The sequence below is a fragment of the Saccostrea cucullata genome, unplaced genomic scaffold, assembly GCF_032062105.1.
Source record: "Saccostrea cucullata isolate Sc308-1 unplaced genomic scaffold, CSIRO_AGI_Scuc_v1 ctg1192, whole genome shotgun sequence".
Lineage (NCBI taxonomy): Eukaryota > Metazoa > Mollusca > Bivalvia > Ostreida > Ostreidae > Saccostrea > Saccostrea cuccullata.
Genome location: NW_026923334.1, coordinates 181,673 through 204,602, shown reverse-complemented (window position 1 = coordinate 204,602; position 22,930 = coordinate 181,673). Strand labels below are relative to the sequence as shown.

The window sequence follows — 22,930 nt, the reverse complement described above, 5'->3', positions numbered from 1 at the left end:
TTTCTTAAATATTAACGGTCTTGTTGTTCAAATTCATATTTAAAAAGGCAGTTCAATTTCTGGAGGAGTCTAGTAAACAAAATATTTGCAAAAAATTGAAAGGTTAATGAGAGGAAGGAAAGAATGAGGAATTCACTACATTAGATTTCTACATGACAGCGTCCTAACCAACAGGCCATGAAGAGTAAATGAGTTTTGGGGTAAACAGAAAGTTAATGATTTGTCACATCAACAATATTCGCCAGATCTTTCAACCTTTGACTTGTTTCATTTCCCAAACTTAGGAAATCACCTTTCAGAAAGAAAGAACTAGTACAGCAAATCATAGGATATGCCATTTTCCAGTATACGAAGGGTCATACTCAAAAATGTGTTCTGAAAACAATTAGAAATTGAATAAAAATGTTACGGACTTGTATTTTAATTAAAAGTGAATTTTTTAGATAAATCATTAAGACAAAATCATAGAAAAGAGTTTTTTGTTTCTTTCCGAGCCCCGATGACATTACTTATTGCTCGTCCCTCGTATATAGCCAAGCTTGTTCTCTAATTAAGTTTTCCAAAACAAAATGTGCTGTGAATCGGTGAAAAGTTTCATAAATGTTAGAAAATTTGACCTATTTTCTGATCTTTCTTTGACCACTGTTTACTCGTATTCCAAAACGTAAAACTAAAACTCTTTTTTGTGATGGGGATGGAAACAGGTTTTTATTGATAAACTGTTGCATTATTATACTAGACACTGAAAATCACGAGCCAATAACGAGTCCTAAAATATCTTGTCCTTTGTAAGCATAATATACACAATATATATACAATAAAATGAATAAGCACTAGAATGCAATGTAACATATCTAAATTGAAATTTTTCATTATTGACCTTATCCAAGCTTAAAATGTACAATGGTAAGTAATAATACATTACACATTCTTTTGCTACACTACTTGTCAGTTATCCTGGCAAAAAAATGATATCTTCACTCAGCTTATTTTTATACCCCCGCTTGAAAAGCGGGAGGGTATACTGTAATCGGTATGTCCGTCAGTCCGTCCGTCTGTTATGCTTTATCTCTTATCCGCAACTCCTCTTATACGACTTAGTGAAATTTAATGAAACTTTTACAGAATCTTTATTACATATTGCCATTGTGCACCTCCTATTTTACTTTTTTATTCGACGCGTATTTTAGGTTTCCCATAGCAAAACATGGACATTGCCATTATATGTTTACTTATGACGTCACATATTGAAGCTTCTGGTTTGAAAGGACGAGTTATTCCTCTTTACACATTACCGTAAAACAATATATAGCAACACATGGACCTTATGGGAGGCGAGGGTATCATTTATTGAGCTCATTGCTTACAGTACCTCTAGTTACATATTGCCATTGTGCACCTCCTATTATACTTTTTGATCCGACACATATTTTGGGTTGTCCGGCAACAACAAAACATGGACCTTTCCATTATAATCATATGGAAGGAGTGGGGTATCATTTAGTGAGCTCATTGCTCACAGTACCTTTGTATGGATTATAAGAACTATTTTTTTTCTCATGATTTATATATTTGCCTGAAATATAAAGGTAGAAATAATACTCAAAATCTGATTAAATTCCTTATTTGTAAAGCATTAAAGGAGAAAAACAACAATTACTCAAATAGTTATGAACTGCTTTTCTACATCTTTTGTAAAAAGTTGATTCTTTCTATATTATTGTCACTTGGAATATGTTTCTAATTTTTGATTTTTGTAAAAATTTAATTTTACATGTTCTTTTAAGAGAATTTAAAGTATAACATATTTACACGTACATTTTCTATTCCTCGGCTATGTACATGTATGTTCCATATTTACATAAGCAGAGTCACTGCCAGGTCACAATATATTCGACTGAGTTTAAGTAACAAACAAAGTTTCCTTGTAAACCGCATAACACAATTTAATAGAAGATCGAATCGTAATTTTATATCATGGACATTTCAATATAACTCCAAGGGGCGGGTAAGCCATACTAAGGTTAATATGGGAAAACAAATCCGTTGCATTCTTCCATATAATATAAAACGAGAGATGTCGTGCCTAAAACAAAATTTCAAAGTTGACAAAGTAAATTTTCAAGGAAAATGGAATATTTGATTCTTAATGATAAAAGAATATGAGTATTCAAACACGCATCAAATATGTTATTATATTAAAATTCCTCGAAAAAAATGCCTACTATGATAATGAGTAGGTGTGTAATAACATAACAACATATATTTTTTTTTTATAATATATAAAAAAAGAGAAATATTAACTTCAAGTACGTGCTTTATACACTGTACCATCTGCTCACATTTTATATAAATACAATAAGGTGGAATTCAATGTGATTATCAAATATCTCTGGCTCGTTATATCCTTAGATGGTGTACAGTTTGAAGAATAATGTGATAATTTTGATAATAAAAGTTTATTAAGGAGGGAATCATTCTCCCTCCAAACCGTGCTATAGTACATATTTGTTTGTAGTTGAGATGTTTGAAAAATTTTCAAACAAGTTTGACATAAAATAGAATTAGACACAGTATAATTTAGAAAAATATGACAATCTTGATTATCTAAAACACATATACATGTCCTGAGGTTTTACTTCAAAACTGACCCTAAACTTATCCCTTAACATAAGAATATAACGATATAAGCAATGTTAAATCAATATGACGCGTCCTGAGACGGTATTTGTAAAAAAAAAAATGAATAGACGTCATAAACATCACACATATGTTCCTCATGTATTTCACGTTTTGTTTTTTTTTTAAATGGTCTAAGATTTGGAGTAAAACAAATGCCAATTAACTTTTTCCGTGATTAAAGAGGGGACATTAAAAATCAAGTTTGTAGTTATATCATGTTTTGGCTGTTTCTGTTTAAACTTCTTTACAGTGGTAAATAAACATGTGTTCGTGGATTTAATTAATACATGCATCGCAAGCGAAAGTATAAATATTATCTCCCTTTGTTAAGCATTTCTTCTGTTGTCTAAGTACATGTATACTATCTTCTGCTCGATATTCTGCAGACGACTGTGATTATCAAATGTACATATAAAATGACTGTATGAGCCAGAGTAGTGTTTTACCTTGTGCAAGTCCTCTCGATACGAAACAAGAATATGTATTGATATTAAACAATCAAAAAAGTCTATGTAAATAAATCTAGAGATGAACGTGAGTTCTACATTTAAATATTAACATCAGCAATCCGTACATCTACATCTACATTTTTCCGTCTGTTTTTTCATATTGGTGAAGTTCTTCATAAGTGTTTTGGTGATCGAGTTCACTAAGTTCTGCATACGGAGAAGTAGCCCTATCCGATTAGAAAATGATTTTTGCATAAAGACGTCAATCTTAAAGTAAGAAATTATTTAAGTAAAAAATAATTAAATAAGGGAGCAAAACAATACATACACATCTCGCCCACTTTGTTTATCTGCAAATAAAAAAAAAAAACAAAAAATACTACCTTTCCGAAAAAGTTTATACATTTATGCTCCCGGATTGAAAGATCGTGGGGGCATTGTTTTTGTCCCGTCTGTCTGTTTGTCAACTTTAACATAGGCCACAACTATTGCTCTGTTCAGGGTAAGTACCTATGAATATACCTCTTTAGTCTACATCCCACTCCAGAATTGTGTAGCAATCGGGGGCATAGTGTTTCACAAACAGATCTTGTTTTAAAACATGTAATACCTTTGACATTTTCATATGTTAACAACAGCTTTACATAAAGATTGTAGTTTTAAAATATTTTCCCCTACAGTTCGTGGCATTTGTAGACGGTTTATATACCGGTATATAATAATCTACCAGAATATGATTGCAATGGAAACTTTTAACATTAATTAAGCTTTTGATAAGTTGATTTTAAATACAACCGTATTATTGGTTGTATCTTTTTTACTCCATTCAATGTTGTAGTCATGGAATTGAAACACCATTGGAATAATCGCCAATAAAAATGTTCACAATATCGTGTCTTAATGATAAAAATGACCTTTACATGTACATATTTCATATTACCTCCTGTAGCCACAGCTGAAAATTCGTTGTAATACTCTTTGTCATTCTGGGTGTCCAAAACTGTCCCTTTTTCTGTAAAAGAAAAGTAACATTTCAAAAAAGATAAAAGGTAGCAATTCTTAACAGTTTTGGCAACCCAATAAGTCTATCAGTTTTTGACTTTTCAACACATGTATGTGAAAAATGATTACTTTTTGCTGAATAGTAAAATAATTTATTGGACAATTTTTTTATTCAAGTATAATTTTGTAATAAAGAAATCAAAAGAAAATGAAGGTGAGCTCAATGTGCGATTTATGAGAGAAATTACCAGTATATTAAAAATAAATCGAAACTCAGGTTTTGTAGTTATAGACTTATTTGTCAATGTTTGATCAAACTCTAATTGGTTATAGAAAATATTTTGTGGAAACATTTCAGTCTGGGTTTTATTTAAATGGGTTATTTGGAAAATTCTCTTCTGTCACATTTTTTGCATGTGTAAAAAATCACTAAAAGGTCCTTTTTTAAAATTTAGAACATTGAGTTTCCACTTGTACATTTGTCTAAATAAATGTTTTGTTTGCTTAACATCTTCCCAAGGTTTTTTTGATACTGAGACAGTATCACATGCAAACAAAAAACAGCTAATAAAGACTAGCGGTTTAAAGCGTCGAGTGATCTTGATTAGAGCCAACACATTCTCAACTCCAATTATTAATATTTCATAAGAATAATGTAAAATCATACAACTAACTTAGTTATAGTAAAAACTTCGATTTACATCAGTGAAAACTTTGATAATGTAATAATGTTATTAATACTTATACAATAAAATTCATTAACAGACACTTAAAGACACATAAATGACAAAATGGGCGAAATTAAAGAAAATAAAAACTTGCGCTGCATTTTCCTCCAGATGTAAAAGTTTATGGCACTTCCCATCAGAACAATTAGTATGGAGACAGTCACACTTGTAATGGTTACTGTGTAGTCCATCGTACATGTGTCGCAAGACTGTGACTGCAAAAATTGGACTGGCAATTTATATGTAGAAAATTTGCGACTTTATTATGTATTTATTGTTTATCATAACATAAAGCGTACGATAACATATTTAAAAAAAACTGTTTTAATGTTTCCACTTCCTTCGTTTGTTACCTCACCTGCAGGGACGATATGCAATGCCCTGTCTCGTGATGACAAGTCTGGTTGACACAGTCTGTACTACAATGCTCTTTACAATTGACCCCCCAGTACGATGGTCTACAGACTACAAAATAAACAAGGACCTTAACTCACCTGGCGCATTCATGATCAAAATCAATAATCAAAGTGATTTAGGCTCAGCTCGACAAAAACCACTTAATTTTTTTTTTTTTTTTTTGGGGGGGGGGGGGGGGGGTTTATCCTTATCAATAGATGCAATGAGATGATTCTCAAATATATAAGGAAATTTCTCAAAAAATTACCTATAAGAATGAAGATAACGAACAGTGACCGATATGTTTAGCAAGACTGAAGAAAACACAAAGGAAAACTTTGTTTTTCTTGGTTAAAGACTTATTCATGAAACTCTAATTTATTTTCTCATATCAAATGAACATAACATATGTGTAAAGGAGACATTGCAAAAAGTAATTGTACGATTCAATGTTCTTTGTGTTAGTTATGAAATATTCAATACCATTTATAATATATAATATACAATATATACAAGTATAATTAAAAATTATTGTAAGAACTTACTGTGTATTTCACTTCCGAAGTTTACTTTGCATTATAATTGTATTATCTTATTAGCTCTTCTGAGCCAAAGGCTCAAAGAGCTAATGCTATGGCCATTTGTGCGGTGTGCGATGTGCGGTGTGCGTAAACTTTTTAGAATATGGGCCATAACTCAAGAACCCCTTTGCCAATTAGTACCAAATTTGTCACAGGGTATCCTTGGCCCAAGGGCTACCATTTATACTAAAATAAGGGTTGGGACCCTTAAACAAGGGGAGATAATCAGGAAAACAAAACCAAAAGTACTGGTTGCTAAAAAATCTTCTTCTCCATAACCACCTGGCAGATTTTCACCAAACTTACATACAAGGCTCAGGATATGTCGAACATTAAAATTTGCACGGCGAATTACCCTGGGGCAACGGGCGTGGTCTCAAGGTCACTTCAAATTTGACCTAAATTTACAATTAATAAAAACGTGTATATGCTGCTTACTATATAGACTAGGATCATCAATTCTTTTAAGTTGATGCATCTTACGACTTTACATCATGTTAACTCAAAAGTAGGTCACGTTGACCTACATTTTAAATTTTGCGGGGATTTGTTTTCAAATTGATTTGAAGGCATATTTTGGACACTTTAAGGCTTATGATCATCAAACTTTGTTAGTTGATGCATCTTGGGTCCTCGAACAATGTCAACTTAAAAGTAAGTCACCGTGACCTACTTTTTGAACTTTATGACTTATCCTTTTAAAAATATTAAATCCCATTATTTCAGACACTGGGAGGTTTAGAATCATCAAATCTTGTACTTTGATGCATCTTGGGACCTTAAAACATATCTATGAAAAAGTAGGTCACTGTGACCTACTTTTTGAATTTTGCCGACATTTGTTTTCAAATTGTTTAAAACGCATATTTTGATTACCTTCAGACCTACGATCATCAAACTTGGTCAGTAGATGCATCTTGGGTCTTTGAAAAACGTCGATCAAAATGTAGGTCACGATGACCTACTTTCGACATTTTATGGCTATATTTAAGTATCTAAGGTATTTATTGGCTTAGAATCATCAAACTTTGTGAGTCCATGCATATTTGGTTTTCGGAGAGTGACGACCTAAAAGTAGGTCACGGTGACCTACTTTTGACATTTTATGGCTTTATTTCAGTACCCCCGGTACTTATTGGCTTAGAATCATCAAAACTTTGTGAGTGGATGCATCTTGGATTTTCGGAGAGTGACGACCAAAAAGTAGGTCATGGTGGCCTACTTTTGACATTTTGTGACTATAATTAAATATCTCTGGTACATATTGACCTAAAATCATCAAACTTTGTCAGTTGATGCATTTTGGGTTTTCGGAGAACGTCGACCAAAAAGTAGGTCACAGTGACCTACTTTTGACATTTTATGGCTATATTTAAGTATCTCAGGCACTTATTGGCTAAGAATTATCAAACTTTGTCAGTTGAGGCATCTTGGGTTTTCGGAGAATGTCGACCAAAAAATAGGTCACAGTGACCTACTTTTGAATATCTCAGGTACGAATAAGCTTAGAGTCATCAAACTTTGTCAGTTTAGGCACCTTGGGTTTTTGGAGAACGTCGACCAAAAAGTAGGTCACTGTGTTCTACTCTTGACATTTTATGGCTATATTTAATTATATTTAGTACTTATTGGCTCGGAATTATCAAACTTTGTCAGTTGAGGCATCTTAGGGTTTCATTGAATGTCCAACAAAAAGTAGGTCACGGTGACCTAATTTTGAATATCTCATGTACTTATTGGCTTAGAATCATCAAATTTTGTCAGTTTAGGCATTATGAATTTGAATAACGTCGACCAAAAAGTAGGTCACCATGACCTACTTTTGACATTTGATGGCTATATTTAATTATCTCTGGTACTATTTGGCTTAGAATCGTCAAACTTTGTCAGATGATGCATCTTGGGTTTTCAGAGAATGTTGACCAAAACGTAGGTCATGGTGACCTACTTTTGAACATCTCTCAGGTACTTATTTAATAAGAATCATCAGTCTTTGTCAATTAATGTATCTTGAGTCCTCAGAAAATTTCAATCAAAAGGTAGGTCACTGTGACCTAATTCTGGTATTTTATAATTATATTATATCTTCAGTCTTAACTGGCTAAATATTATCAAACTTTGTAAGTTGATGCATTTTGGGTCTTATGATTCTAATAGAGTTGGAGGCTTCTAATAGAAGTGATAGACTGTACAATTTATCAGAAGAGCGAATCAAGGCCCTTGGGCCTCTTGTAGTCTTCTGATTTTGATTAAAGATCATATTAAGTTATTTCATTTGATCAATTTTTATACTGTAAATATGTGGGTTACATAAATCAATTTTGCTTGATACCTAAAAGGAAATTCCTTCTAGAAGGGATTAGTAATGTTTGAGTGAATTTTTAATATTTTTTAAGTATATAACACCCTATACATAAGATTCAGTTGCAAACTGTAATTTGTTAAAAGTTTTAAAATTATGATCTTAAATTCTACAGGTTACTCTCGATCTCTCGAAGTTCAAGGGACCGCAAAAAAAGTTCGAAAGATCGAGGGGTTCGAGAGATAGAAAGTAAATAAAATCCGGAATTTTCAGTTCCGATCGTTCGATGTTCTAATATTACAGATACCGGAAGTGTATGTAAATAAAGTTATTGCACGTTTTCAATCGTTTTTTACAGGTAATTTACTTGATATCAACAACAACGATCGCTTTTCGAATAAATAAAACGAATTCCTAAAGCTGTAATATTTATTTGTTCTTATTTCACGATTACATAAAACCCGAATAGCTATTGTCGGTTTTGCTATTCCGCGGCTTGATCGGGTCCTTCATCAGTGTTCACTAGATTTTTTTAATCGGTACAGTCCTTGAGAAAGGAATTTCTTGTGCCGTATCTGCCATACTGGGATTATGTAGACTCTAATAAAAGTTCATAATCATAGAACTTAATGAAACGAACGTCTATAAATTATTTTTTTAAATTATCGTTTCGGTTTCAAGTCAAAATAAGTTGTGAATTCGTTAATAATAACCAATTAATCCTTATATCAACACACGGACGACCCATAGGTGTAGTGTCATCTATGTAAACACCCAATTAACACCTCCATGCCAGGCTTGCCAGCCCCAGGCTTTAACTGTTTTCCAGGTAAGTCCAGGCTGCATCAGTTTTACGCTTGATTGGCGTGTTTACACGCGCAATCAAAACTTCGAGAGATAAAAGTTCGAAAAATCAGGAGTAAATTTGCTTAGTTATATAGAGGAAAAAAACGGGACCGGAGGTTCACTTCGAGAGATCGGAGTTCGAGCCATCGAGAGTCACCTGTATATCATTATCAACTGTTACATGTTAAAGGCTACTTAAAAATTTGTTGGCAACTAGTTAGATTCCTTGACATCTTTTTTTTACTGTTTGTACAACCAAGGCATTTGAAATATTCTTACGAGTATGATTAAGTTTATAACCTTATTTCAGAGATATTGAGTGGAGAATACCATCCCCTACAGAGTCTAATGATAGCTTTTATTCTTTATCAGTCTCTCCATAGCGTGAATATTTTAGCATTGATAAAATATTTCTGAATATGAACAAGTTTATAACTCATATATTTTTTTTTTCAATCACATTGCATTTGGATAGTGATCATTGCATATTTTCTCCATGCATTTCAAAAGCAAATACTTAAACACCCAAAAGGATCTATTTTCAATATTTAAAAAATCACATCAATACTGCAGTTTTTTCATTTTATTGATCACATTTAAAAGATATGGATATATTAAGCTCACTTCATGATTGCATGGAGCTAGGTTAGACAAAATATAAGCATTGTAAAAACGTGTTGATCACTTTATTTTCGCGACACCTTATTTCCACGACTCAGTTATTCAATATTCATAAAATAATCAAAATATATGCGAGCTATGTAATCTGTTGTAAATAACACTTCATAATACAAATATTCGCGAAAATGTAAGTTTCGAGGCAGACAGAAGGATCTCGTAATTACGCGATAATAAAGTTCTTGCAACAAAAATGTAGTTTACACTTTAACAAGAAATTATTTTTTCTTTAAATATTTATACAAGTAAAAATTAATGGAGATACGGAACAGTATAATGATGTAATTAAACTGAAACATGTTACCATGTGTCTTTCACCGCTTTAAAAATTCTAATTACATATATACTACACTGTAGCTGTAAAATAACATATTTTCGTTGGGCCAAATTTTCGTGGTTGAAAGAAAAATTATTGGTTCATGATGATTTGATTTCCTGGATGAAGTACTTTTTAGTAGTTGTGCATATGAAAATTTACATTTCGTGGTGGACTTGAATTCGTGGGTCTCTTCTTACCTCGAAAACAACGAAAATTAACCCCCACGAAAATTATTTTCACAGTAGTTTATTAGAAAACAATATTAGATAGCATCCTTATCTATCCTGCAGTTTAACCACATGTTTAAAAAAAAATAGTTAATAATAGTTCATATAGTTAAAGTAATCGCATCTTCCACAATCTCACTTGTTGGTGCAATATCTGTTTCCACGTAAACAAACAAAATCACTTACTAGTGTTACAAAGGGAATCTGTATATCCAGGGGAGCATCCTTCTATACAGCTACCGTTGATATGATGACAATCTCTCTCATCGATACAATTCCCACAGGTTTTATTGCATTTCAAGCCATACCTTCCACTGTCACATTCTGCAAACAAATATTGAGCAAATGTCAGTAACGTGTCCACCACCCTAATATTCTATTTTATTCTTTTTAAAAGTAACAATTTTTTTGGGATGCACTTTTATAAATCAACATTCTGATTCTTTGACTGACACAAGGGTTATATGAAAGTTTGAACAGTGACTTTTTTGTCAAAATACTTAGTGTATACCAAAATATTTGTCATAAAAATCTTAGACAGAAAAATTTTGATTTTCTGAACTTTGTATTTTTGTAAAAATCTAGGTTTTGAAAGGTCGCATATAGGGTGAGTTCACCATGCATCGGACACATACCTTGCTTCGGACAACTTTAGGCAATAAACTCTCTTTCAACTTAAGGATACACCAAAGGCTTTTTTCAAGATTTTTGTCAATTTTGAGATTTTTGGCTAAGAAAACAATGCTAATGATTGCTTTATGATGCATGAAAAATTCTTCCTGATTATTAAATGGTTTTCTAATTATTTAACAATAATCAAACATAAACACTAACACATGTGAATGTGCCGTTATTGAAGCTTCTGATTTGGTCTGTAACTGCCTGCTTCTGATAGGAGCAATAAATCACTGTGACCACATGGGGAATTCTTCACTAGCCACACAGAGGTTAGGACTCTAGATTTAGGGAAGAAGATCTAACAGGTCACTAATGACCATGAAATAGGAGGTGGAGCTTAGCTCTTGCCATTTTGCCGGGAAATCTTTCTGATTCAGAATTGAACCTATTTTACTTCATTAAAAGCACCTTAATAAAGAATAGAACCTCCCATTCTTGTGAATATGCATAGGAAATATGGATAAGTGACAGGTATCCAAAGCTGAATCTCCAAGGTGTCATATATTTCTAGTTTTGGCAGACTTTGTTGTGTAATGGGTTTTTGCCCTCTACTGTAAAGTAAGATCAGACAGTTGGTGGTATTATTTCAAAGGATTCAGCTCCCTCATTTATTGACCAATTTCTCTGAAAACTGGCCAGAATGCGTCTCAAATGTGTGTTCACAAAACCGTATCTCAGATTTTTGATATCTTGCTCAGTTCTCGATTTATTGGGGGAAATGTAGAATTTGGCTAATAAATCAGTAACAATGAAAGACAAATGGATGTAACTTTTGAATAAGAAGATTTATCAAAAATCTGAGATACAGTTTTAAAGTTCAATCTTTAATCTACATTGAGGCAAAATTTTAACTTTGAAAGGTGGAATACAAAAAAGTTGATCTATAAAATATAAATGCACTAATATTTACATTAAAATGTTAATAATTTGTTAATAAGATAAAAATGAAAGTTTAGAATCATTAAATAGTACATTTAACAAGCTTTCAAATGATATATACTTTTAATATGTTATCTTTGATAATAAAAGAATTACAAGCAAATTAAATTTTGCCCTTTGGAAACCTTTGGTGTATCCTTAAGAGTTCTGTGTATTTATTTGTTTCTTTCATAAAGACGAATATTTAAATTTTTTAATGATACAGATTGTGTTTATCATGTTGTGATAAAAATACCCCGCAAATGGCCTTGAAGTTACGTCATATTTTACATCGTCAAAGGGGAATAACCCGAAATTTATGATTTTGCAATTTTTAGAGTTATCGTTCTTTTAAATTCGACTACCACGGAACGAGTCGGACTTTGGTGAATTTTGTCAAGGATTGGTAATTTTACATAAATTATAATTAAATTTCACTTCAATGTTTGTTTAATTCTTATTAGAGCTGGTTTTTACTAGTATGCTATTTTCGCCGTACATCGGACACAAATTAACCATGCATCGGACACTTCGATGCAAAGGTAATCACTACCATTTTCATACAGAACCCAGCTGACAGCTGTTTTTTGCGGAAAAAGAAAATAAAAACTCCATATTTTCAGTCAAAATACAAGTTATCGATATATGACGTCTGGAATTTTACTCAATTTATTTCTACAAAGCAGAGTATGATAAACCATGAGAAAAAAGGCGCGAATTACGGCATTATAAGCATTTTCAAGCATTTCTAATGCAGAGTGAGGTCTCGAGAATCGTTCTACATTTGTGCAATAATATTGTCGATTTAATTAAAGTTGAGGGTTATTTCTTAGATAAAAGATGAAAATATATCCATATCAAGGATTTTAAAGCACTGTGATAAAGGTATGATATTTTTCCGGTCTCCATACCGTCTGTCCGATGCATGGTGAACAATGTCCGATCCATGGTGAATTTTCAGTTTTTTATAAAAAATCGATATTTGGGGATATTTTCTCAATAAACGGCATATAATTGTGTCCTAAATTGTTATTTTAATCACAAACTAAATATTAAACTCCATTTTGATAATTTTCCGTCGGTAGCGATATCGCTAGAACTTGTTGAAGTACAAGGGTATCCGATGCATGGTGAATTCACCCTATATATATTATGAACGACCCAACATTAAATGTCATAATTTTTTAAATTAAAGTTTCTGATAAAAATTATATGCTTTAAAGCAAGTCAGATGAAAAGCTTTATAAAATACAATATGTCGCTAATGAAGCTACTAAAGGGCATTATTCGTGTTGATTACTGTACGGATAGTCAAAAATATGAAAGATAAAACGTATGAATTATGACAGAAAATGTTGACAGTGACGTCAGTAATCCAAACGGAACAGTATCATATGCCCCCCCCCCCCCCCCAAAAAATAAAATTAAAATTAAATAAAATTTTTAAAAAATTATGATTTGATATGATTGTATGGGACAAATGTTCATTCAAATTACCTTATTTTATTGACAATGATTGTTATGTATTTATTTTGTCATGTCAATCGTTGCAGTATTCGATTTTTTTCCACAAAATTTTATTCATATGGACAAAAAAGTTGATGAAACAAAAATTTCAGCTCTCTCGTTTAAAGTCATCATTTCGTAAGTTCTATTGTCGAAACAAAAACCTTGTCAGAAACTACAATTTATCATTAAGTCAAATAGTGACAGATATTTTCATACCAACTGTCCATTATTTATACACTCAAGTGACGACGAAATGTGTGACCGGTCGACAGGGAATGCTCACTCAATCATTGCACCTGATCCCACCTCCTACGTTTTGGGGTCTGTATTTGGTTTGCTTCTATTTTGTATTGTTTTATGGACTTTTGATCTTGAATATTGTTCGTTATCTTCATTTGTTTCATTTTACTCTATAACTTTCCATTTGAATTGTATAATTTTTCAACTGTATAGCTACAAGTTATACATTACAATAATTGAAAAATCAAAGAATACAAATAAAAATTATTTACTAGTACTACAAATGGAACATTTTACTATACAAATGCAAAATTATAAAAGAGAAATAAGATTATACAATATAAAAACAAAAGATCGAATATAGCAACATTTGACATACCGTAATTTAGTTCATTAAGTTTGTTTAGTGTAGTCAATAAACATTCTTCTCCAAAATATTTCACCAATATTGAGAAGCCACCACTTGCGTTGCAGAGCTGCAATTTTTTTTCTATGCTCAGCATTCAGGGCCATTGAGCAACATGGATCTTTTTCGTGCCAACACCTACTGTGACACGAGGTCTTGGTTTTTACGGTCTCATCCGAAGGACCCGTCTCCACGTCCCACTGTGAGATTTGAACCTCTGAAATAAGGATTGAGACTCCTTAGGCTGCATCGCAAAAGAGGTTTACAATTTTTCCTTTTTAAACGAATCGTATGTTTGATGACAAGGTTCAACATACATGTACGTCGATTGATCAAAGCTATGCATGAGGGATCTAATTCTTAATTTTGAAAAAAAAGAAAAACCTCAATTTAACCATAGTAAATAAACACAGGTAATCAGAAATAAAATAGCTCAGCTGAACGAATATTTGTCATGAAGTAAGGCAAAGTCCAAACATTAAACTAATTATTGCGAAGTGTATATCCTAAGATAACTCATCTGGAAAATCAACATGCAAGCCTAATGCAGACATCCTTAGACGTATCAACCATGCAAGTTTGATCAACATAAGGCTTATAATTACTTGGAAAGGAAACCTGCACCAAAAATTTTAACCTGTTCATTCATCCGGAAATTGAAGGTCAGATCCCCCATTTCAGGCAAACATAGTATTATACAGCTTCAGATGTATCAGCCATGCAAGTTAAATAAACATAAGTCTTATAGTTACTTTCAAATTAAATCTGTACAAAAAAACTTTAACCTTTTAACCCATCCGAAAATTGTAGGTCAGATCCAGCATCCAAGCCATACGTTATGCATCCTTCTATGTACCATCCATGCAGGTTTGGTCAACAAAGGCCTGATAGTTACTATATAATGGAATCTGTACCAAAATTTTGAACCTTTTCACACTTCCGAAAAATGTAGGTCAGATCCAGCATCTGAAGGGAGCATGGTAGTATATGTGTATCACTCGTGTATGTTTGGTCAACATGGGCTTATAGTAACTTAGAAATGAAACCTGTCCCAAAACTTTAACTTGTACAAAAAACTTTAGCCTTATCTAAGAGCATCACCTGGTCATTTCTTAGCTGAAATTACAGCATCTTCAATCTTCACTGGTACAATAAAACACACCAGAAGCATGCATGACTGATCAAGGGCAGAGAAGTACGTACTTGAAGAGAAAAACTTTAACTTTGGAAGCCGACGCTAAGGGTATCACATAAGCTCACCCAACTTCGTTGAAGTGAGTTTAAGATATATCCGTATCCTAAAATTCATATTTCTAAAGATATTGATACTTGCAGACTATTTTCACAAGAAGTAGAAACAATGCAAACACTCATTAATATTTACCAAAAAAGATTACAAGATATTAGTTGCATTTCGTTTTCATTTTGTAGAGAAAATGTAATGGTTCATTCAATTGTTGAAGTAAGCTTTAAACTTAAACACAGGAGATGTTTTCATTTGTTATCACTTGCTGTCTGTACAGAGGGGTGCCTTATATCCAGGAGAACAATCTCCGCTATATGACCCGTCAATGTGGTAACAATTAGCACTATTTAGACAATGTCCACAGGTTTGATTACATCCCAAGCCAAACTTTCCACCGTCACATTCTTAAAAATTATTGTTTTCTTTGTGTTATTTATAGTTGAAGATTTTTTTAATTATTAGGCATGTTTTTAAGGTTTCTTTTGTCTGAAGGCCTTCAGTCCCTACTCTTTAGTTAGATAATAATGAATTAAAAATATATCTTACGTTTTTTACAAATTATTTGCCCTAGTATATTGATCCCGAATGAATAATTAAAATCTAATTAAATATAATCCAAGACAAAATTCATCAGAAAATCCAAAAAGATAAAAGGTGAAACCTAGGGGAAAAATAGATTTGAAGATAATGAAGAACCCTTAAAATATGAATCAGTCTTTAATTAACTTCCAGTATTGCGCATTTTGTTTTATATGAATAATTTACGTATTTACATTTACTAACCCTGACTACAGCGATGTCCTTTATATCTCGGATTACACTCAATACAGTATCCTGTAGAGATATTACACCTTTGCTCGAGGCAGTTTCCTGGACATGAATGGTGACAATACTGACCGTAATACTTAGATTCAGGGCAACCTGTTAGGTACAAGGAAAATATTACTTCTCTTTATAGGAAAATGTGTAAAAAATTTAAGTACTTTTAAAACGAAATAAAAATTATTGTATAATTTAAAACTCGCCGTACACCTCCACTTCACACAATTCATTATATGCATATGAAGAGTAGTAGTTTGGATACGTCACACCCAGCTTCCGTTCGTTGTAGTATATAACATATCGCCCGTCATAAGGACAGCTGATTGTCTGGTTCTCTGTTGGTGTACCGTTCACTTGTTGCATTTCATGAAAACATAGATGACCACTGTCTTTATTTGTATCGATCGATATGTAAACTTAAAATCCAGCAAATTTGTGAAAATATGCACCGGGCCCTAAACAAATAAAAATGTTTTTATCATTTCCATTTGTTGGTGTTTTCGTAGTTGATTTCAGATTCGTTGAATTCAAAGCAAATCACGGATTTTAAGAATGATTTTCTGTATAATAGAAACAGCAATATCACGTTGAAGTTTTTTCTATGCATAAATATTAAAGATATGATAAGACAATGTACTGGAATTATAATGCACTTATTCAAATAGGACTATGTCAAAATATTCTATTTGAAATATTGTAATATCTCACATTATTCAAGCTAAAACGTCTGAAATAAAATTGGGAAAAAGAGCATCCACGAGGTTTAATCCGTTGACTCGGAGGAGTACGTATCCTTCTCTACCGATCACACCCGTAGTGTCTTCTTTGTCAGGTGTAAAAATTATAACCAGCAATTTGTATACAAAAACAATTGATAAGCTACGACAATATTTGTTTTGACGATCGATCCTTTTTGGTCACAAGGTCAGCTTCAATGAACTTTTAGGAATAGAATCACGTAATTATAGTAAAAACCATTACTTCGCGACAAATAAAGGTACATGTACAGGCTTACAGCATCATGCCCATTTGTTTTTTTAAATGTAATTTGAGGTTTATCCTTATCATTGGTCTGAGAGATACATAAATACTCTGAATTTAATAGCAAAAATATGCTCAAAATTCCTTATTGACATTGTTTACGTAGTTTATGGAGAACAGGTTTTCAAGCAATCAAGCCGAATTCTTTGGGCTTTTTATTAGTTTTATTTTTTCTTCATATCAAAAATAATTTTATAAACGTTTGTGCCCTTCAAGTTGACATTTAGATATAAGGTATTGACGATGCACTTCCATTCATATGGTCGATTCGAACTATGCATATGAACTTGAAATAAAGATACAACGAAATATGAAACATGTTTTATAGACGTTTGTTTTATAGCAAAAACCTTAATGGTAACTTACCACAGTAATTTAATGACAAAAGTGATGTCTTCGACTTGTATATCGTAAAATTCCCTTTACATATGTGGCAATATGCCCTAATACCTCTATATAGAGTTCATTCGATGCTGACGCAAGCTTAATCTCCGAAAAAATTCTACATCGAGACAAAACATTGGTACATATGTTAATGAAATAAGGATATCACAGTCTTGTTTATGTCATTATTTCGGAAGTTGTACTATCGATACAATGAAGTCGTCAGCAAATGCAGTCTGTGCATATAGTAAGATGGTACAATTTAAAGTTAAAGTTAAGTTAAGTAAAATTTTATATTAAAGTTTAAGTTAAGCTGAAGTCAGTCAGTTACAAAACTGAAATTCATTTAATAAAAATCGATTTCATACTTGCAACATTATCAGTCCTATAATAGATGTGGATGTGACTAATGCTGACAATTTTCTCTAGATCGACTCTCCACTCTGCTGTTTGCTGTTTATCGCCTGATATTGTGCACTGTCCTCCAGCAGCTCCACGGTCGGAATATTTCCCGTTTACTGCTTTCCCTGCCCCCCCCCCCCCCATGCTACTGGTTTATCTGGCAAATTGTGTTTCTGCCAGGCAGGTCTCCCTGAGGCTAAATTTACTTGTTAACAAAATGACAATGTGTAATATATTATTTAAGTGAAGGATAAATCAAAGTAAATTGAGGAAAGGTATTATTTATGAAAAAAATAACTAATTACAAAGAGGGAAATATGACACAAAAGAACAAATACTTTAATACATTTTATTTAATTACTTACAATAACTACAATGTGGTCCTTGATACCCTGATAAACAGTCCTTCACACAGTTACCAGTGACGGCGTCACACTGCTGTCCTTGACACGTTACTGGACAGCTCTTGTTACAATATGCTCCATAATATCCAGGGATTGGACAGCCTATGTAACAAATCATTATGAAAGTCCGAAAACTATCCATTTTGTGAGAGAAAGAACTGTTCGAAGCCCGAAGGACATTCCGTCTATTGTTAATATACTGTCCCAGGTGATGGTTGTGTTTGCTAAGATTATGTAACACAATCGATTGTCCGGAGAGTGAGTGGCATTTAAAAATCACAACAAAAGGGGTGAAAATAAAGGTGTATTGTTGAACTTAATGGACAGTAACAGGTAAATTTAGATTTAAATGATAGATTGCTTCATTTCTGACTACTTCCTATGTAAAGTTTCAAGAGTGAGGATGTCCTCATCAGAAGGAGAAAGCATATTTTTGACTCAGTCAAAATATAGAGATCCTGAGGAAAGTGTCAGTACAGATGGAATTTTTAGTGACATACTAAACATGGAAAAAGAAAATGTCAAACCACAGCCACGATTTGATGTAAAACTGGATTTGTTCTCTGATGTTTCTGAGGATGAATTAGTGGAAGCTAGTCAAGGCGTTGAAAACATTGAGAGATTTCTGAGACCTTTGAACCAAGCAGAATTAGATGACTTAGTGAAGAGGGGTCTCTCAAAGAAAACAGAGCAGAAGACAAAATGGGCTATCAATTTATTCAAAAAGTGGCAAGAAGATTGGAAACACAATGCAACAGGAAAAGAGACTTTCATATCGAACAAATATATTTTGGAAATGTCAGATGAGGAATTGAACAAGACCATGGGCTACTTTGTTGCAGAAGTAAGAAATCAGAAAGGTGAAGATTATATGCCCAATACAATTTATGAACTTGTTTGTTCCGTTCAACACTACATGAGACAAACAGGAAGATTTGTGAGTTTTTTTATGATGAAACATTCAACGGATCTAAAACTGTTCTCGATTCCAAAATGAAGGAATTGTCAGGGCGTGGTCTAGGGATCGACAGGGGGAAAGCAGAAGTCATTTCGGAGGAACAAGAAGAAGTTATGTGGAGAAAGAATATTCTTGGAACTGACACTCCACAGAAACTATTAGATACTTTATGCTATTCGTGCTTGGATTGAATTTTGCACTTGAGCAGGCCAAGAGCACAGTAACCTGCGTGTGGGGAAATGCAGTCAAATTTCGATCATCAAGGAATCTAGTGGTCTTAGATATCTTGAGTACAAAGAGGATGTATCTAAAACTAATAGAGGTGGACTAGAGCACAGAAATCTGAAACTCAAAGTAACACTTGCCTACGAGAATAATCGAGTACCAGAGATATGTCCTGTTCTTATATACGAGAAATACCTGAGCTTGAGGCAAGTATAAGTTTTGTAAATTTAATGAAAAATTTACCAATTCATTGAAAAATGTACGATAGTATAAGATCAATCGCAACTAAACGCAAAAATTCTCTTTCAGGCCAAAGGATGGTAAATGTGACGCCTTGTATTTACGCCCTCTGAAGTACGCACAATCTGAAACATGGTATGCAGATTCTCCAGTCGGTGTTCATGTGTTGACGAAAACTATAGGGAATCTTTGTGAACGAGCAGGGTTCAAGGGGCACTTTACCAATCACTCTGTAAGAGCAACAGCGGCGACTCGCTTATACGAAGCTGGAATTGACGAACAGTTAATTACAGAGAAAACAGGCCACAAATCCACCGCAGTTCGTTCTTATAAACGGACCACCAATGAGCAACAGCAAAACGTTAGTGATATAATTCACGGGAATATTGTCAATTCCGACGATGGCAAGTGCACAAAAAAAGATGAAAATATGTGATTCCACAAGCAGTGCATCGAATGTGATTAATATTTCATCTGGAAATATGTCGTTCTCTTTTCAATTTTGAAATGTTGCTTGGTGTATTCTTAAACATTCATGGGAGGGATTAACCATGATCATTATTCTTGTATAAATTGTGTGAAAAGGATGAGACGTTTATTAATAAGGAAACTTTTTGATGTGCAAGTTGTGATATTATTATGAATCAGGATTATGTGCCTTTTTCGCTTTAGATTCATCTCTTTCAAAGATGACATATTATTGAAAATTTCATTTACAGATGTATGATCTGTATTTATAATTGTGCATTAAATTACAAATAAATTTGCTTATTTTCATTATTGCCTGGAAATTAGTGTTTTTTGGTTGTATTTTCTTGCTTTCATCTTTTAAAACCTGTACATTAAGTTACCTGTAGTTGTACATTAAGTTGGGAAAAACTGTCGATTAAGTTAATAATTGACAGTTTTTTCAACTTAATGTACAGTTACAGGTGACTTAATGTACAGGTTTTAAATATCCAAATCGATTATGCTATATAATGTACAAAGAATACAAAGGATTACATAATAATAATGTTTTAATATTGGTAATCAGTTAACTTATTTGAAGCTTTCTCATTCCTCATAATTTCAATTAAGTCAGAAATGGACGACATTGTCGAGGAAAATTCGCACATGTCATGTAGGATGTACATTCAAGGTGCATGTATCTGCTGGAACTCACCATAAACTTCCACTTCACAAAGTTCGTTGAATGCATACTGAGAGTAGTAGGAAGGATAGACTACATTGCTAAGACGTTCATTGTAGTATATAACATATCGTCCATACACAGAACAGTTGATCCTCTGATTTTCTAAAGGTGTACCGCTTACTTTCTGTATTTCATGGAAACAGAGTATTCCGTTCTCTTTTGAAGTCGTGTTGGAGACAAAGACGTAAAATCCGGCAAATCGATCAGCGTAAGAACCTACATGCCAAAGTTATATTCACTATCATTTATTTACGGTCCAAGATTTTTCGTTTGAGTTTTTAATTTTTTTTATTTAAAACTATGGCATATTTTGTTGATATACGCATTAATCTAATATCTTTTATATGTGCTGTAAATAGTTTTTTACTTCAAGTGTATCTTAAAGATACCAGGATTATTATCCGTTCTGTAGAAGATGTTGATGTAACTTATGCTAACTATACTCCCTAGATCCACTCTCCATTCTGCTGTCTGTTTCTTTTCTGCTGATATTGTACACTGGTTACCAAGTGCTCCGCGGTCCGTATACTTCCCATCCACAGCCTTGTCTACTTCCCACGCTTGTGAATAATTGTTTTTCTGCCAGGCAGGTTTCTGTAATGCTAAATCTTCTTTGAAAAGACAATGAATAAATCAGTTATAACAATGAATAAATCTTTAGGCAAAGAATGACAAAAATGATTTATGACTTTTTTATTTTTCTGTCACTAGGAAACTTTATAACAAAAGATGAGACTTATGGTTAGCTTCCTTTCATATTTTTTTTTTATTCTAGCCTCTCATTGGTTAAATATTCAAAATGGAAAAAAAATTATTTTTGGATAATCTTATCTGGTACGGGGACACACTCCTTTGACAACCATTTGAATCATCTGTATCGATGCAATCCTCTCATTTCAAGTCCTCGGGATTTATCGAAAATTCTAAATTTAATAAGTTTATCTTTAACATCAAACAGTAACTCGATCAAACCACATGTAAACAAACATCATGGCTGCTAGGTCTATGTATCAGTTATTACCTCCCCTCGCTTCATCACTTTGGTTACTACGGTACTATCATTTAACGGCAAATTCAAGCTCATATAAAGCAACGCTATTTTACACCAAGAGTTGTTTAATGATTTTAAAATTAAGTTATATGAAATGATTCTGCTTCGCGGATTACAAAGCGTTAACTCACACAAATCAGGTAAAACTCGAATCATTTAGCCAAGAACTAGAGTTATTCCTTAAAAAGTTGTATCAATTTATCAATAACATTTGCATATATTGATGTTTATTTTTTAGTTGATTCGATTAGCAAGGTTATAGAGCATGTTTCCCAAGAATAAACATTGAAGCAAGGCAGGCTACTGACAAAAACGTCGATGAAACAAAACTATAAAAAGCTTTCCTTCAAGTCATCATTTGGCAAGTTAAATGGTATGTGTAATAACCTTGTCAGATAATGCATTCTATTATTATCTCAACTGCTGATTGGCATTTTTTCATACAATTTTTAGGCTGTTGTATAACACTGAGTTCTCTCCGAATGTTTCTCTTATTTTCCCAATAATAATAAAGAGAACACGGCGGTTGTGATCTTTTGGCAGGATATGAGTACAATTTCATGACCTTACCTTTCATGTTTCTGATATGCATGTTTCCTCTGTACTTTATTTTTATCGCATGAATGTTTAACCCCTAATAGTTTTTGTTTCAAACATAATTATTAATCTTCTATGCGGAATTCAAAACATGCCTATCTCATATGTAAATTAAAACTTGTTTTCTTAATCAGTTATTGCACAAAATGATATAACCCTAATCTTCAGCTTCTGTCTCTGACTATAGGTATTACACATGCAAGAATTAAGTCTTTAAAAACATTTCTATTGCAGAAACTTTGATGTAAATGGAAATTTGGTATGAATATTCGGCCGGAAAATAAAAATATATGTTAAGAACCATATAAATGTAATTATTATGCAATGTTGAATAAACATAAAATTTGCGATTCTTACGATATGCATGAGTGCATGTTGTATACATTGTGCCGAAGGTGACTATG

The 22,930-nt window shown here is 32.8% G+C and overlaps 1 protein-coding gene across 1 annotated transcript in view; it reads right to left on the bottom strand.

Moving 5' to 3' along the window:
- Positions 1-2,368: 2,368 nt before the first annotated feature.
- The window catches only part of LOC134263755 (multiple epidermal growth factor-like domains protein 11), a 97,440-nt gene continuing 76,878 nt past the window's right edge, over positions 2,369-22,930 (bottom strand). Inside the window, exons 9-13 of the mRNA XM_062746138.1 lie at positions 5,220-5,326; positions 4,956-5,076; positions 4,072-4,143; positions 3,460-3,481; positions 2,369-3,358 (exon numbers count right to left, since the gene is read on the bottom strand). Coding sequence (XP_062602122.1) covers positions 3,265-3,358; positions 3,460-3,481; positions 4,072-4,143; positions 4,956-5,076; positions 5,220-5,326 — 416 coding nt within the window. The 3' untranslated portion in view covers positions 2,369-3,264. The remainder of the gene's footprint in view (positions 3,359-3,459; positions 3,482-4,071; positions 4,144-4,955; positions 5,077-5,219; positions 5,327-22,930) is intronic.